The 16,266-nt window shown below is 37.8% G+C and overlaps 1 protein-coding gene across 3 annotated transcripts in view; it reads right to left on the bottom strand.

Annotated features, from left to right (window-relative positions):
• Nucleotides 1-13,033, bottom strand: part of LOC123874166 (transcription factor Ken) — a 65,983-nt gene extending 52,950 nt beyond the window's left edge. Inside the window, exon 1 of one of the 3 annotated variants that reach the window (XM_045919408.1) lies at nt 12,751-13,033. Coding sequence is in view for 1 of the 3 variants with exons in the window: in XM_045919392.1 (XP_045775348.1) it covers nt 1,127-1,197 (71 nt within the window). In the remaining 2 variants the exon portion in view is untranslated. Of the gene's footprint in view, nt 1-1,121; nt 2,806-12,750 lie in introns of those variants that run through there. The other 2 variants (XM_045919399.1, XM_045919392.1) reach the window with 2 other exon arrangements.
• Nucleotides 13,034-16,266: the final 3,233 nt, after the last annotated feature.

The following is a 16,266-nucleotide window of genomic DNA, read 5'->3' as shown; positions in this document are numbered from 1 at the left end:
ATAGGCTACAGCATCGATTACTTTTATTTTCGAATTATCTAATTACCCCGACCTACATTAGGCAATAATAAATAATTATCAATAGGTAAATTGTTGCAGCAATTTTATCTACGAAATCAAGCGATCATATTGTAATTGGTTTCAAAATATATAAATCCATAATTAGTTATTAGGTAGGTATCTCGAGATTAAATAAGGCCCTCAAGGTAACACTGTAGTAGCAACTTACATGTTTGATAAAAGATAATAATGTGAAGAACGTAAAAAGAAATTCTTTGTAAGTGGGTAGGTCTTTCTGAAGGTAACCTAGGTTACAATAATTGAAGAAAGTTATCTAGTAAGGTAATGTTGCGTTACAAAAACCTTGTTTAGTATAGATTTACCTATTTACCTAGGTTTATGAAATATCATAAATCTGTATTATTGTTGTTTAAACTATGCATTATACATAGTTATTATGTATGTACAATAATACAATACCTAAAATGTATTTTTACGTAAAAATGCAATATATTTAAATTATATTCAAACGCGTTAAGATTGATAAAATTGATGGCCTTATTTTATTATGTTTTACTCAAATCATTTATTTTTAATGACTCATTAAGTCATTACGTTTAAAAGAAACAATGTTTACATCATGCTAAATTAATAATATCATAATAGGTATCAAAATAATATATTCTGCGAGAATAATAAATATTAAATACTTTAGTTTCTTTAGCTTATAGGGTTATATTATGAATCCTTTAATCATCCTACTTACTAAATAAGTAATTTTAATAAATTAAAGATATCGCTTTTCAAAATGAAGGAATACCCAAATTAGGAAATTGAAAAGTTACTATTTTGCGCATGAAATGCGCGCGAAACTGAGCGTGGAAAAGTCGCGGGCGCACTCCATAGAGCGCGCGCGGCGCGGCGCGGGGCTCAGGCGATTTCGCAAACCACCATCTAATGTGAACCTATTAACCTCTCCGTGCGAGGCTCAGAGGCGAAGGCGAGTGGCGGATGAGGAGCGGAGCGTTCATTAGAGCCAAGGTTGAGCCAGACTCACTCATCCCGGCCAATTCACACGTTACAAGCGAACGCAACACGAATTAAAAGTAAACAAACAGTACCTCACCTTGCCAACTGTAGTGCACTTCTATTCGCAATCTCATTGTAGAAATTCAAAAGGATGTTACTATCGAACATATTAGCACTGCATCACAGCCATTTCTCTCACAAAATTATTTACAAACAAAAACAATCCGAAGCACCAGCGATCACAGGATAATCACAACGTCCGGTCCTAGGCACGTCCGTGCGCGAGCGACGTCAATTCCAACTGGCCCGGTCAAAATGACGAAAGTGAAAACATCGCACGCACAGAAAAAAAGGTTGGCGGCGCGGTACAGACTACAGTCCTTGCAGGCCACCTCTCGCGCGGACTCCAGTGACACAGTGCTGTAACTGCGCGCCGCGCGCATCGCCGACGCCTATATAACCAAACGCTCGGAGCCTCCGACTTCAAACGCCAGCGGACGGCACAAAAAGAAGATGGGTTCACAACGGTAGCTAGGAAAGAATGAGCACAAAGAATAGCGACACGTGGGCGCGTGTGCGTGTGAGTGTCGGTGTGTGCGGAGATAGGCGGTCGCAGGAAACTCCGTTCTCTTCAGGAAAGACCTTGGGTTCGAATCGGCACGTTGCAATGTGTACCGCCGTCGCCTACGCCGCGGTTACCTACTTGCTAGCTCCAACTGATTAAACGATGATTCCATTCTATGGTTTATTTTAAAACTGCATGAAGTGCATCCAATTGCAGAGACAATCGTGACGCAGTAAATTGAAAGAACTAAAATATTTCCGTTCTCCGTCGCAACTCGCGACTCGTAATGTTCTTGAGCGGTATTACTCGTATGAATGTATTTATTCTGATTACAGCCATAGGAGACTACTACCTATTTAGATAGCGCTCGAACTACGCCGCAGCATAACAAAATAAATTGGGTAACTCTTAAAAAAACAAATAAAGATTTCAATCATTAGGCCGAGGCAGTTTTTAAGAATTAAGATGTTATCTTATGCTACAGAAATCGATGCGTATAAATTAAGGTCAAAGTCATGTCCGGATACACAGTAATTTACAATAGCTAACAATATTTTGTTTTACACCAATGTAAACACAAAGCTGGCTCTGATTGACGTACCTACAGAATTGATGATATAAGACTTCACCATGAGAAATGAGTCAACATGGCAAGTTGAAAAACAAACATTGGATCAGTTGAAAGAGTTAATGAGTGAAACAGATATTGCTTTAACATACGATGACTAGACCAATAGCGTAACGTTTGGGATATCATTCAAACTTTAGCTAATTAGCCAAAGCATCCTGCGCAGTAAACCAGAGCACATTAACCTAGTACAGTCTGACTCACTTTGACCTAAATCTTTCTCCCACTAACGTAAATCATTTTGCCCTAAATCCCTTACCGTTCAATCCTGATCTTAGAAGAATCTTTTTACCAGAACCAATATGATGAGGGATGAACGAAAAACAATTCAACTTCGTAATGTCTAACGATAGACCAATACATATAAAAAGAAAAGTCCGAACTTACCATTAACAGTTAACACCTAATCTTAAATCCTTTGACCTAGAAAATTGAATAAAGAATCTCTAGTATAGGTAGATGTCAATCGGATTAATGATAAAGGCTATCATTACCACCACGTGAATATGGGTGATGAGCAAACACGGATTATGGGTGATGAGTAAATCTATACTAATATTATAAAGAGATAAAGTTTGTAAGTTTGTTTGCAGGAAGTAATCTCTGGAACTACTGAACCGATTTTGAAAATTTTTTCACCTGTAGAAAGCTACGTACAATATGTTTGAGTGACATAGGCCATATTATTATTTTATTTTCAAAATGAATTGAGATCCCTACGAAAATTGTAATAAGCTACTCGTGGAAACCCGTGGGCGGGACACTAGTACGGAATATAGGCGATGAGCAGATACGGAATATGGCTGACGTGATGAGCAAATATGGATTATGAGTGATGAGCAAATACGGATTATGAGTGATGAGCAAATACGTAAAATAGGTGATGAGCAAAAACCTACGGAATAGGGGTTATGAGTATATGCGGAATATGGGTGATGAACAAATACGGAATATGGGTGATGAGCAAATACGGAACAAGGGTGATGAGCAAACACCGAATATTGTACAAAAAAAAAACTGGACATGAAGCAATAAAAGCAATGAAAGTTGATAATGATGCCACCGTTGTGACACGTTCCAAGCAAGCACAGCCGCTGAGCATTGCACAATAAGTAAATGAAATTTGAGATAATTATGTAAAGTAGGTCGTTGGACATGCTTTCGGTTTATTCTTTATTAAAATAATGATTTGATATTACACAAAGTGGTGTTTGAATGTAATCCAAGACTTAACGGAGTAAAGAGTTTAAGTTTTAATGTTAGGATTTGTTTATTTTTTATAGTTAGGTATATTTTTTGAAACATGATCAGTAATCTATTAAATCTACTATTGAATTCACTGGGTTAAGTTATTAAGAGACTAGAGTACATTATTAACCAAAATTAAAGAATTCTACTTGAATTAAACATCGAAAGCACAAAAAATTTAGAAATACATAAAATTTTAATTTCAAATAATTACAGAAAACATTAATCAATTACCGTTGGATCGATGATTTTTCTCTGTGTTAGTACATACTACGTTTTATTCGGGTTGCAAATTACAAACACCAGCCTCAAGTTTTAATCTATAAAAATTAAATTAAAAATTTAAAAAACCCCCGACACATAAACCTCTAAAAAGTAAAAAAATAATAGGTAAGTATGTATGGGCCCTTTAAGAATAGTATAAATAGTAAAGTTTTTATCCAAGCGCTCGTTGCGCCAGGGGACCGCTACCTATCATAAACTATGAAAGTCATCTGTTGTAGGAAGAATAGTTTTTGTTAACTTTAGCGGTCCCCCGACGCAACGAACGCTTGGATAAAAACTTTACTATTTATACTATTCTTAAAGGGCCCATACATACTTACCTATTATTTTTTTACTTTTTAGAGGTTTATGTGTCGGGGGTTTTTTAAATTTTTAATTTAATTTTTATTTCACGCTTTTTAAACTTTTATTCATAAACTAACTGATGCCCGCAGCTTCGCCCGCGTGGATTGGTCAGATCCCCTGCAGCATCAGGATTGAGGAGTTGGACTCCAAATTTTTTATGTAACAATGTCGCAAAGTTCCTCTATCGATTAAAAAAGAAATGACGCAAATCGGTTCAGAAATCTCGGAGATTTCGGAGTACATAGGTAGAAAAACACAACTCCCTTTTTGAAAGTCGGTTAAAAAAGTAGCCTATGTTACACCCTGGTCAATCCTCTACTTGTCTGTGAAAATCCCGTCAAAATCGGTTCAGCCGTTCCAAAGATTAGCCTTTTCAAACAGACAGACAGACAGACAAAAATTTTAAAAACGTGTGATTCAGTGTTGGTATCGTTCAAATAACCATATGAGCTTAATATGAGGTAGTTATTTCGAAATTACAGACAGACACTCCAATTTTATTTATTAGTATAGATTACCGTTTATTTGTGCCATTCTAAAACCCAATTTCTATAATAATATAAATCCAATAAGGCAGCTAATATCTCTTCAAAAGTAACATCAATGTTATGTTAATTATACGTTCCATGAAATATTTTTGACCGAACATCACTAAATCAAGAATTATCTGAATGACTCACATAGTTTAACACGACCAAAATGAAATATCTTTTTCTAACATGTCATTGCTTTAAAAATGTACACATTTTACGTAGTCGTATAATAGTTCGCTTTTCAAGATATACCTACGATTAAATTGAAATCGACTTTCACCCGATAAAATAAGGAATAAAGTGGCTTGTATTTCATTTTTTTTGTTATTGCATGTAAAATTTTTATTTGACATAACTTTCAAAAACCGGTCAAGTGCGAGTCTGCCTCACACATGAAGAGTTCCGTACAAGTTTTTTTTTATGTAATGACAATTCAGTTGTCAGATTTTTCTGTTTACTTGGGCCACAGGAGTAGAGTGCTTGGCCTATAAGATATTGCTACCTGCCTTTCATGATTCTACGTAAACGGGAAGTACCCAATTTATAAGTTTTGATTCTCTTGAAAGATGACACACAGACAGACAACGAAGTGGTGAAGGAAAACATCGTCAGGAAACCTGCATGCTTAAGAGTTGGCCATAATGCTCCCTCAAAGGTGCGTGAGGTGTGCCAATACGTGCTTGGCCAGTGTGGTAGCTTCTCATTCTGAGAGGAGACTTGTGCTCAGTAGTGAGCCGGCGATGGGTTGATCCTGATGATGATGAATTTTTAACGTATTTTGTCAAAATAAATAAGCTGAGTTCAAGCAGATAAAATATAAACAAGGTGCGCCTAATGCATCATTCAAACCTGCGTGACAAAGCGACTACGATGCGGGAACCTCAGCCGCGCGGAGAGTCATCGCCTCCTACGATATTTAATGGTGCCATGCACACCTACGCGACTAAAACAGTCGAGGCTACATCTTTTTTTTTCTACAGATACCTACTGAACCCTAAAAATAGTTTGACTATGGTTTGGGTTTGGGTTGATTGTTCGTGGCCTTTGGTTGACTGTTGGATATTACATATAATTGAATTGATGTTTTCTCGTTTAACTGTGATTATAATATTTTATAAATTAGAAACTCCGCGCCTACGATCCAAAGTATCGGAGTTTTCCAAAACATTATTTTCAAATAAATAATTATGTATCTAAGCAACGTCCATCTTGACAGCTTGACATTTGCCAATTGACATAATATTATGAACCTCTGTTACAATAGTGAAAGATCCCAGGGCCACCAGCCGTCACGTATTTTCTGACGAACGAAATGTGGACGATTGAGTAGTGTTAGTATGTACTAAGAACGCATGCCTACAGACCTGCTAGCTTGCTTAGACGGCCAATTTTCAGGTATCAGGTAATCAAGGTACATAAAAACATTACTTACCTCACGTGAATTCTCCAATTTTTTTAATTTTTAGCTGTTTTTTTTAAATATTAATAATTAATTGACATAAGTAAACTATAAGAGAGTGAAAGAGAAGTCAATATATCCTAATACATGTCTTACTCAGTCTCATGCGCGAAGATAATGATGCCCTCGCGCTCAAACCCACAGAGGCATTAAAATTGAATTTAGGGGATGATTGGCCCTCTGGATCGGTCTGTCTTCTTGTAAAAGGTTTTAAAATAGTTGTCTGGTGGACATATATAAAAATGGAGCATCAGAATTTACGTGCAGTTAAGTAATTACTTATTTTGGGAGCTTTAAAGCGTCTGCAAAGCATAACGGCCGACGCGGGAAGTGTCTGGGAGTATTGGCGACATATTTTTAAGGATATTGCCTAAAATATACGTAAAAATCAGTTTGGAGAATTTACGTGAGGTAAGTAATGGTTTTATGTACCTTGATTATCAGATACCTGAAAATTGGCCGTCTAAGCAAGCTAGCATGTAGGCTAGGCATGCTTTCTTAGTACTTACTAACACTACTCAATCGTACATATTTCCTGTGTCAGAAAATACGTAACCTCTGGTGGTCCTGGGATAAAAGTAATAAGAAAACCAGAAAAGAGCTGATAACTTCCAAACGGCTGAACCAATTTTTTTGGATTATAGCTAAGAACACTCTCGATCAAGCCACCTTTCAAACAAAAAAAACTAAATTAAAATCGGTCCATTCGTTTAGGCGCTACGAGGCCACAGACAGATACACAGATACACAGATACACAGATACACAGATACACAGATACACAGATACACAGATACACAGATACACAGATACACACGTCAAACTTATAACACCCCTCTTTTTGGGTCGGGGGTTAAAAATCAAAAGTGTCGTGTTGTTCACTAAAAACATGACGTCAACTTAAAACAAAAAAAAATCGAAAGCAGTTTGCGATAATTTGAATAAAGGGAACACTAAGGTAGTCAACACTATAAAACTAAGCGGCGCAGTAAAGAAAGTCCTTGAAAAAGAAACCAATAACAATACACACCTGGACAAGTTACCCAATAATGGTTGAGAATGTCAAAAAAAATGTGAAATATCCTAAAGTTGCAATTAAAATATATAGAACATCAAAAGCCTCCCAACCGGTTATTTAATAACGTCATAATAAATTGTACGACGCAAACTCGTTCCGTTGATAACGTAACGCATTTCACTTTCCCTTCCACATTCTCATTGTCTAGAACAGCGATTGGATAACTTCGCAAATATCATCTGAACCGCGAACTTATATAAATACCTCTACATCTGTGAGAATTGCCTTAATTGCATCTTGTTTTTTGGGTTCAGTACCTCATCTAACCCAACCAGGTTTTTGAAACACCGGAATGGTCATTATTGTAATATTTAAAATGTATGTTTGTTTTTGTAAAAATAATAAATCTCGGAAAGACCCTTTGTTATGACTACTTTCCTATCCGTGTGTCAAGGCCCTATTTCTCAGAAACGGTTTAAGGCATTAACTTGAAATCAATATCATACTTAATTCTATCGCATAATTAAATTTAAGTTTCTAACTTTCTATTAGCGCAATCAAGGCCTTTAATTTCAAACCGTATTTTCATACTAAAGATCCCAATTACCTACTGACTATTATTAAAACTTATAGAATACTAGCTGATGCCCGCGACTTCGTTCGCATGGATGTAGGTTTTTTTAAAATCCCGTGGGAACTCTGATTTTCCGGGATAAAAAGTAGCCTATGTGTTAATCCAGGGTATAATCTATCTCCATTCTAAATTTTAGCCCAATCCGTCCAGTAGTTTTTGCGTGAAGGAGTAACAAACATACACACACACACACACACACACATACACACAAACTTTCGCCTTTATAATAATATTAGTGTGACATTTCGTTAACCTGTCTTGAAATGTGCCTGGGGTACATTCTAGGGGACCAAATTCAAGTGAAGATGTTGTAAGGCCAACAGTCTACACGCACTTAGCTATCTTTTTATTTTTAAAGCTTAATTTACTCACTGTTATTGAAACTTTATTTTGTAACAAGTGAGAGGCTCCCACATTGACCATTTTTGGCTTCTGCTACTCTTTTGTTTGGTATTCGAGGGTTCGCCATTGTTTTCTTTATGGCAGTATTATTGCTTACAAGTCTTACTTTTCAGGTCAAATTCGTCAAATTCATGTTTTTGAGGTATTGTGAGAAGCAATTAATTTTATTGACTCTTTGTCAAGCCCGACAGAGGTGTTACTTCTTTGTATGAGTGTGAGTTCATTTTCAGAGAATGACATAGGCTACTTTTATCCCGGAATATGAAAGAGTTCATACAGATTTATAAAGATTTAAATCTACATAGACGAAGTAATTGGCTTCAGTTAGTTTATTTGTAAATACTAAACAGTAACCTTGTTTAAAGTAAGAACAATTCAAAATAATACCTAGAATAAAGTCAAACGTACACAATACGAAATTAGGTTACTGTCGACATTTCACTGTGAACTCTGGGTGCCTAGTTATTTTGCAAACTCTGAATAGGCCATTGTTATGCTACAAACGAAAGGTCTAGCACTCTAGCCAATGTCTGATAAATGGATCCGTGCAATATGACAGCTCACTATTAGTTATCACCAATAGACAGTTCTTTATGCAGGAAACTGTTGATTGTTCAGCCACTATTCAAATAATTGCAAGTAATAAATACTTAATGGCTATAGAATGGAAACACGCGCGGCGACTAATAATATCAGTGGTAATGTTTGAATAAATAAATATATGCATACTTAAAATCCAAAAGTGTGTCTCTCTGTTTGCTAGTTTTTCTAGGCCCATCCATTTCATCTATTTTGACGAAAGATATTATAGAGATAGGCAGCTTATATCCCGGCAAAGAACATAGACATGAATTGTGGGCATCATAATATGTTTGGTACAGAGCGCTTTTATTCCAGAGAAGGTTGTAGGCTACTTTTTCCCGGAAAGTCCTCATGGATGAATTAAATGTTCATAAAGGCTACATTTAAGAAAAATATGTTCTACGAAGCTATGGGCAAAACTAAATATGCCACTGGCCATCAAGTTATAATCAAAAGCTGCAATTCGCATCAAGAAATTCTTATTTATAATAAATAATCTAGAAGTAAATATTCCTACTGTTATAGTATATTAAATGTTGTTAAAAACTATGAAAAATACTATGATAAGATATAAAATTTAATCAGATACAAATACCAAGAAAATTTATTTAAAGGAAGAGACATGGTACATAATATTTACAGAGTATAAAGCCATTATGACTCATTTTATGATTTCACCATACCTAATTTTTTGTAAAGGTCACAATCACATTTTACACAGTAAATAAAATAAAAGAAAATTATATTGATATTCATACAGAAAAGGAAATCATATTAGTACGACTAAGTTAGACTTTGACCATTTGATTATATTATTTTTGTATTAGGTGGAGTTATTACATATCTTGTTTATAATTTCTAAGATACTATATAAGGACTTGTGACTATGGTAAATAATGTTTTATAGCTGTCATTTCCATATAATTTACATAGTAGGTATAAGGAACTAAATGATTCACAAGCCCATAAAGCAAAACATATTAGTACAAAAAAAACCGGCCAAATGCGAGTCAGACTCGCGCCCTGAGGGTTCCGTACTCGGGTATTTGTTCCAACATTTTGCACAATAAATCATAATTATACATAAAAATAAATAAAAATCTGTTTTGGAATGTACAGGTAAAGCCCTTTCATATGATACCCCACTTGGTATAGTTATCTTACTTTGAAAATTGAAACATATTTTAATTTTTTTTTAATGATGTAACCACAAATTCATGGTTTTCAGATTTATTCCTGTACTTGTGCCATAAGACCTACCTATCTGCCAAATTTCGTGATTCTAGGTCAACGGGAAGTACCCTATAGGTTTCTTGACAGACAGACAGACAACAAAGTGATCCTATAAGGGTTCCGTTTTTCCTTTTGAGGGGAACCCTAAAAGGACCCCGGATGGGTTCGAAATTAGTCGGGCTTACTTCGACTAAAGACGTGAATAAAGCCGGATTCTTATATACTTTTCAGTCTATTCATACTCACAATAACCTCAAAATACATCGGCTTCTTACTTTTCAGCAGAATCACTAAAAGCGACTTGAGATCAGATTTTCTTTACAGACGTTTTGCATATCATTGTGGTTTTGTCACGACTGCAATCACGACGAGTTTGCCTATTACATCGGAATATTCTGTTGATTTTGCAATTGATATCCGTTATTGAGTAGGTAGGCCCTCCAGCACGATGGACCGATGATATAAAGCGGCTGGCGGGAAGTGGCTGGATGAGGAATGCTGAGGACTGGGTGTGGTGGCACTCTTAAGGGAAGGCCTATGTCCAGCAGTGGACGTCCACAGGCTGATGATGATGATTGAGTAGGTATCTATTTTTTATTCACAGTGTACCTCAAACTACCTGTATCAAATTATAAATGATCAAGAAATTATGAAAATTATACTACTCAATACAAATACTATGTTTTATATATTATTAAAAATGTCGTTCATTTTCTATCCAATTTCAGATTTTATTGCATTTTTTATAAAACGACTTATCCTTCATTTATTGGTTTTGGACATTCTTATAATGTAGTCTATCTACCTCATAAACGCAATATCTTAGTTTTATGTCTAATCTGTGTAAGGTAGTTTACTGAATTATTGACTCGTAATTTTTTTTCAGATGAAAATGAAAATTTCAGCCGCACATAAGTTTGTTTTAGAAAATAACAAGTTTTAAACTATGTCTTGGAGAATATGTGAGGTGTTGTGTGGTTGTGCATATTGCTTGTATTTTACTGCACGTGTAATAGTGGGAGGGCGGGCGGGGTATGCGTATGGGGCACGCCTAATGTTGTACTCTACCTAAGCCGCTTTATCTGGTTTAGCAGTATACCGGATGTAAAATAACCAGTTTATAGTTTATATTCACAAAGTGTCAAATGATTTTAGGCTGCAGTTGTCAGCAATATTTACAGCTACAAGCAATTTTATAGCCTATTTTAAGATATTTTACTGTCACATAAGCGTGTCGTTTATTTAGTTGGATAGTAGACCATTATTACAGGCATAAGCTATAGTATTAAACAGTAAACCAGCGTTAAACCTTTTGTAATCAAAACGTAGTCATCCGTAAGATTCTGTTGCGTACAATGTTAACGTTCCCCTCGCTACTCCTCTGGGTGAAAGTAAAAAATTGTTAGCATATTCATTGTAAACTTTTGTCACTGGCGATTCATAATCTTTATCTCAAATCTTAATCTCGGCTGTTTAAACCTACGCCCACAAATATTCATCAGTGAAAACGAAAGTTCGGTATGTCGGTTGCGTAATTTTATTACATTTTTGGTTCATGATAATATCAAGGTGCACAGGTTTCAATATTTAATAATATTTTTTTTAAGGTGCTGTACCCGAAGGGCGTCAACGGCACCATATTACTAGGCCTCCGCTGTCCGTCCGTCTTTCTGTTTGTCAGTCTGTCAGCGGGCTGTTTCTTAGGAACCGTAATAGGTAGAGAGTTGAAATAAAAAAATCTTTATGTTCAAAAAGGGTTAGAACAGTTGTTTGAGTGGTCTCCACACTAGTTAACCTGTATCAATATATTTTTTTTGAGAAAAGATTCAATCAAAACATCTGTATTGAAACTGATAAGTTTACCTACAATTTTATACCGCTGAAGTTACAAAGTTTCTTAAAGTTATCCGACCAGTTTCGATCTCAATTACGTATGTAATTGCAGCCGGCGTGAAAGTGATTCTGAGCGAGGCAGTCAAACCAAAGCCTATGCATCCGCATCAAGCGTCGGATCCGTCACGATCGACCGTGGCTGCCATTTATTAATATTAAACGAAAATTCGTTATCCAACTGGCCTTGGGCCGCGTTCCTTTCAGTTCTACTTAATGATGACAGTTGCTTGAAACGTGCTGTTTGTAATGGTACCAACTCAACGACAGTACAACTATGCTGACGGCGATTAGAAGGTTTCCTACTACGTAAACTGTACGTTACTAAGTTGCGAACAGTGTAATGAGTTGTCATAGACCGGTCCAACATAGTTTAAGGTTGGAACAACATTAGAAATGAGAAAGATAAAGCGCTTTCGCTCATTAAGTGTCAAACGATCATTTTGAGAGAATTTGAAGTGAAAACGTCGTGCGGGAGGTTTTGTAACGTTATCGAAAGTGCCTCGCAGAGCGCGCCTCGTAGACGTCGAAAGTGAGACCGTGAGGTTGCGAAGGCGCGTTACGAAGTTTTTATTGTCGGCCGCGCGCGAAATCACTTGAAAGTTGTATTGTCCTTGGATATTTCACTTCTTTATTTGTTGCGTTTCCGACACCCGAGCCGAAGTTCAGTCGCCGGTGACGCCGATCGTAGCGCTGCGAGTGTGTCGGTGCCACTCTCGTGTCCCCTTCACTACATTCTCGAATGCTTAGATTATGTCGTACGAGAGGCTTCGCTTTTATCCGAAACTAATCGGCAACCTTTCGAACCATTCACATAGTTAACAATTCTCGAATCAAAAGTAGTAGAACGGTAGAGATACTGTCGGGGATGAAGAGAAAGCTGCATATGAGAAATTCTTACCAAGGGATGATGTTGGGAGGGAGTTGTTCTTCTGCGGGGCACTCCAGGGTGTCGGTGCGCTTGGAGCGCGCGGCGGCTTCCCGGCGCTTGCGCCACTTCCACACTTGCGACACGCTTCCTGCGGGAGAGTGCGAGGCCGCGCGCGAGTTCCGCGCGTGTTGCACAACGCTTATCGGCGACCCGGTTTCGACTTTCACCGCGGCACACTCAACTGAATCCAGGCTGGGGCACTTGAGCACTGTAATCCGGGCACAGTCACGGTTTGGGGCGCGGGTGTTCGCGGGAGGACGCGTGGAGTGGCGCGACGGCGGCTGCGGGCCGCGGGCGCCGGGCGAGTGGCGTGCGCCGGCGCCGCCGTCGGTTGCGCCACGCTGGAAAGTAAAAGTGAGCGGTGGGCGCGGGGCGCGGTGGCACATTTCTCCCACTTTCGCCGCCGTGATTCACGCTCGCCAAGGTCGCTTCCCGCCACTCCCGCGATTCGCACGTAGCGTTGCTCCCGTAAGTGTTACGGGCAGCCCGCTGCGCACGCGCCGCCCGCCTCTCTCTGTCCAGTCAACACCGCCGACGCGTGGCGTGCCACGGGATGCTCACACATGGGTCTGAATCATAGCTGACATTGGCAGGAGTAAAGTATTCTTTTGGATAGTGCAAATTATGTCATCATGATCACCCATTACTGGGTACGGATCTCCTCTCAGAATGAGAAGGGTTTAGATCACAGTCCGCCACGTTGGCCAAGTGCGGATTGGCAGACTTCCGACATCTTTGAGAACACTATGGAAAACTCTCAGGTACACAGATTTTCTCACGATATTTTCAATCACCGTTAAATCAAGTGATATTTCATTGCAATTTAGTGAAAGGAAGTACATATTAAACTTGTTTCTGCCCTCAACTTCACTCACTTAAATTTTGAGTTTTCATCCAACGATTTTTATCACGCTCTCAAGTCTCATTAGTCTCAACCGGGTTTATCGGTTTTGCGTGAGGGGCTCGCAAATAAACAAACTTTTACAATTTTACAACAGTTGAAACTCCTCGTGCCTCAGTTTTTTATCACTAACATTTGACAATAGCCGTGAACCTAAAATAGTCAAAATCAGAGGCGTATGCGGAAGAAAGAAGAATGCATTATTTATGTACTATCTCAAGAAACCCCCTATGAGTGTGTCATTTGAAGGCAAGTGAGAAACACATCAAATAATGCTCACAGAGAGAATTTCACTCGTGAAATAGGAAGAATCAATTGGAAAGCCATTCAGGTACCAACTTATGAGTACCTTAATACCTAACTAGTCCCAATGAGGTATGAGGTAGAGTTACGCTAAGGTTCGGCAATGAGGTGTCAAGCTGATTAGCTATGGGACCACAATGGGTCACAAGCCTGCACTAATGCGAGCGATCGTCGACGTCTTAGAAGCGGTTCACCACATTTATTTCAAGGGCAGGAATGACATCTTAACAAAATTCCTGTCCCTAAATAAAACTGTCCGAAAATAACTAATTAATGCTCACATCAACTTTTATCCATATCAATATAATCCATATTCATTATTATTATCTCTATCTCTGTTCTCAATTATCTTTTTTTATTTGATTGTTTGTTTTAAACTCTTTATTGCACATAAAATAAATAAAACGTTTTCAGACTGATTTGGAATCTAAAGAATGAGACGATGAATGAGATAATGAAAATCGATAGATTTATTTAACTCTACATTATTCATGTCATTTTTTTTGGGGAAGCTGATAGTTAGTTGCTAATCAGCTCTTATTTTCCATTTTTCCATCTGGCAACCCTATATTCTCGAGGCTGCCGAGGCATTGGTCTTATTCAGAGTTAGAGTTAAGTCTTCAGTAGAGTAACGTTTCGTCTCTATGTAATGTAAATGCTTAGTATAATATTTTACATCTCGCCAACGGTGAAGGAATTCGAGCATCGAAACACTTGAACGTCAAAATCGAATAGACCTTAACCAACTTGTTTTAGCGCTCATGCTTGTCCATGCATCTACAGCCAGCGCTCCATATGAAAACTTTGCGAAATTAACATCTGTATGTTTAGTTTTAAATCAAGTAGTCTTAGGTCCATTTTACTTTGACGCTCGAATACTATCGACGTTGGTGAGATGTGAAATCTCATGCTAAGCACACAGACTACAATGAGTGTGCAACACATTAGGTATATAGGTAAATGAGTCATGTAGCAACTAACCCACTGAACTAGATACAATAACACATTTGTTGCTTTGTTATCGAAAAATTCAATGGGAACGGATGGGAAAGGATAGCAATATCGCACAGAAATGGTACAATCATTTTGCAATAGGGTAGTTTGTTGAATCGAATGTTCAGTGTTCTACTTTCGATACTTTGTTTATCATCATCATTATCAATCAATAAACGTTCACAGCTGTACATAGGCCTCTTGTAGGGACTTCCACCCGCCACGATCTTGCGCCGCTTGAATCCAGTGGCTTCAGCCCGGCTAGCATGGGTAGTAGATAAAAATTATATCCCCGATTATATCCACTGATTTCTATGACATCGGTGGATATAATCGGGGGATATAATTTTTATCTACTGCCCATGCTAGCCGGGCAGTAATTCTCTCAGGATAAAAAGTATCACTCTCTAGCTCTTTGATTATGACTGTGCAAAAATCACGTCAACCCGTCGCTCTTTTGCGATGTGATTGAAGGACAAACCAAAAACAAACACATTTTCGCATTTACATACCTAATACCTACCAGATAGTGCTTGTGACTTCGTCCCTTCGTCCGCGTATTTTCGATTTTTTGTAAAATTGCGGGTAAATTTTGCGGGTCAAAAAGTAACCGATATCCATCTCCAGGATGTAAACTATCTCTGTACTACATAGACGATGCTGGCAAATTCGCTCATATGGATTTATTTTTTTGAAAATTTTGTGGATATCGTCACATCACCATCACATTATCAACATACAGGCACACTTTGTTTCCAGGAAAGAAAGTATCTTATTTCCTCCAGGATGTAAGCTAAATGATTAAGCAGTAAATAGCTTAATTTATTAGACTGCTGTCATCGACAAAGAGTTGGGAAAGCCACAAAAACGCGTTGTCTCCTAAAATTGTTTGGGCTGAAGACTTTGGAACCCTTACACGGACTCTCGGACTTTGCCCGTGAAATTACTCATTATACTTACAAATTACTAAAGTTTCTTTATGGAAATGTTAATTAAATTGATATAGGATTGCGTAAGAGCCCTTTTACGGGGCCATGATTCATTGCAATGTCGTCTGACATCACACTAGTGTCATAATGTTCAATAGAATTAATACAGCTTGGTCAAAGGCGAATCGACCACACCCACTGGACTTTATACGTGGTAATTATGAATTAATGGTTTCCTCAGTAAATAACAATCAACATCATCAACCGATAGATCTCCACTGCTGAACATAGGTCTCTTGCAGGGACTTCCACAGTTGACACAACACGGTCTTGCATTGCCTGAAACTAGCGGTTCCTTAA

The sequence above is a fragment of the Maniola jurtina genome, chromosome 2 (genome assembly GCF_905333055.1).
Source record: "Maniola jurtina chromosome 2, ilManJurt1.1, whole genome shotgun sequence".
Taxonomy (NCBI): Eukaryota; Metazoa; Arthropoda; class Insecta; order Lepidoptera; family Nymphalidae; genus Maniola; species Maniola jurtina.
This window is presented reverse-complemented; position numbering and strand designations above follow the sequence as displayed.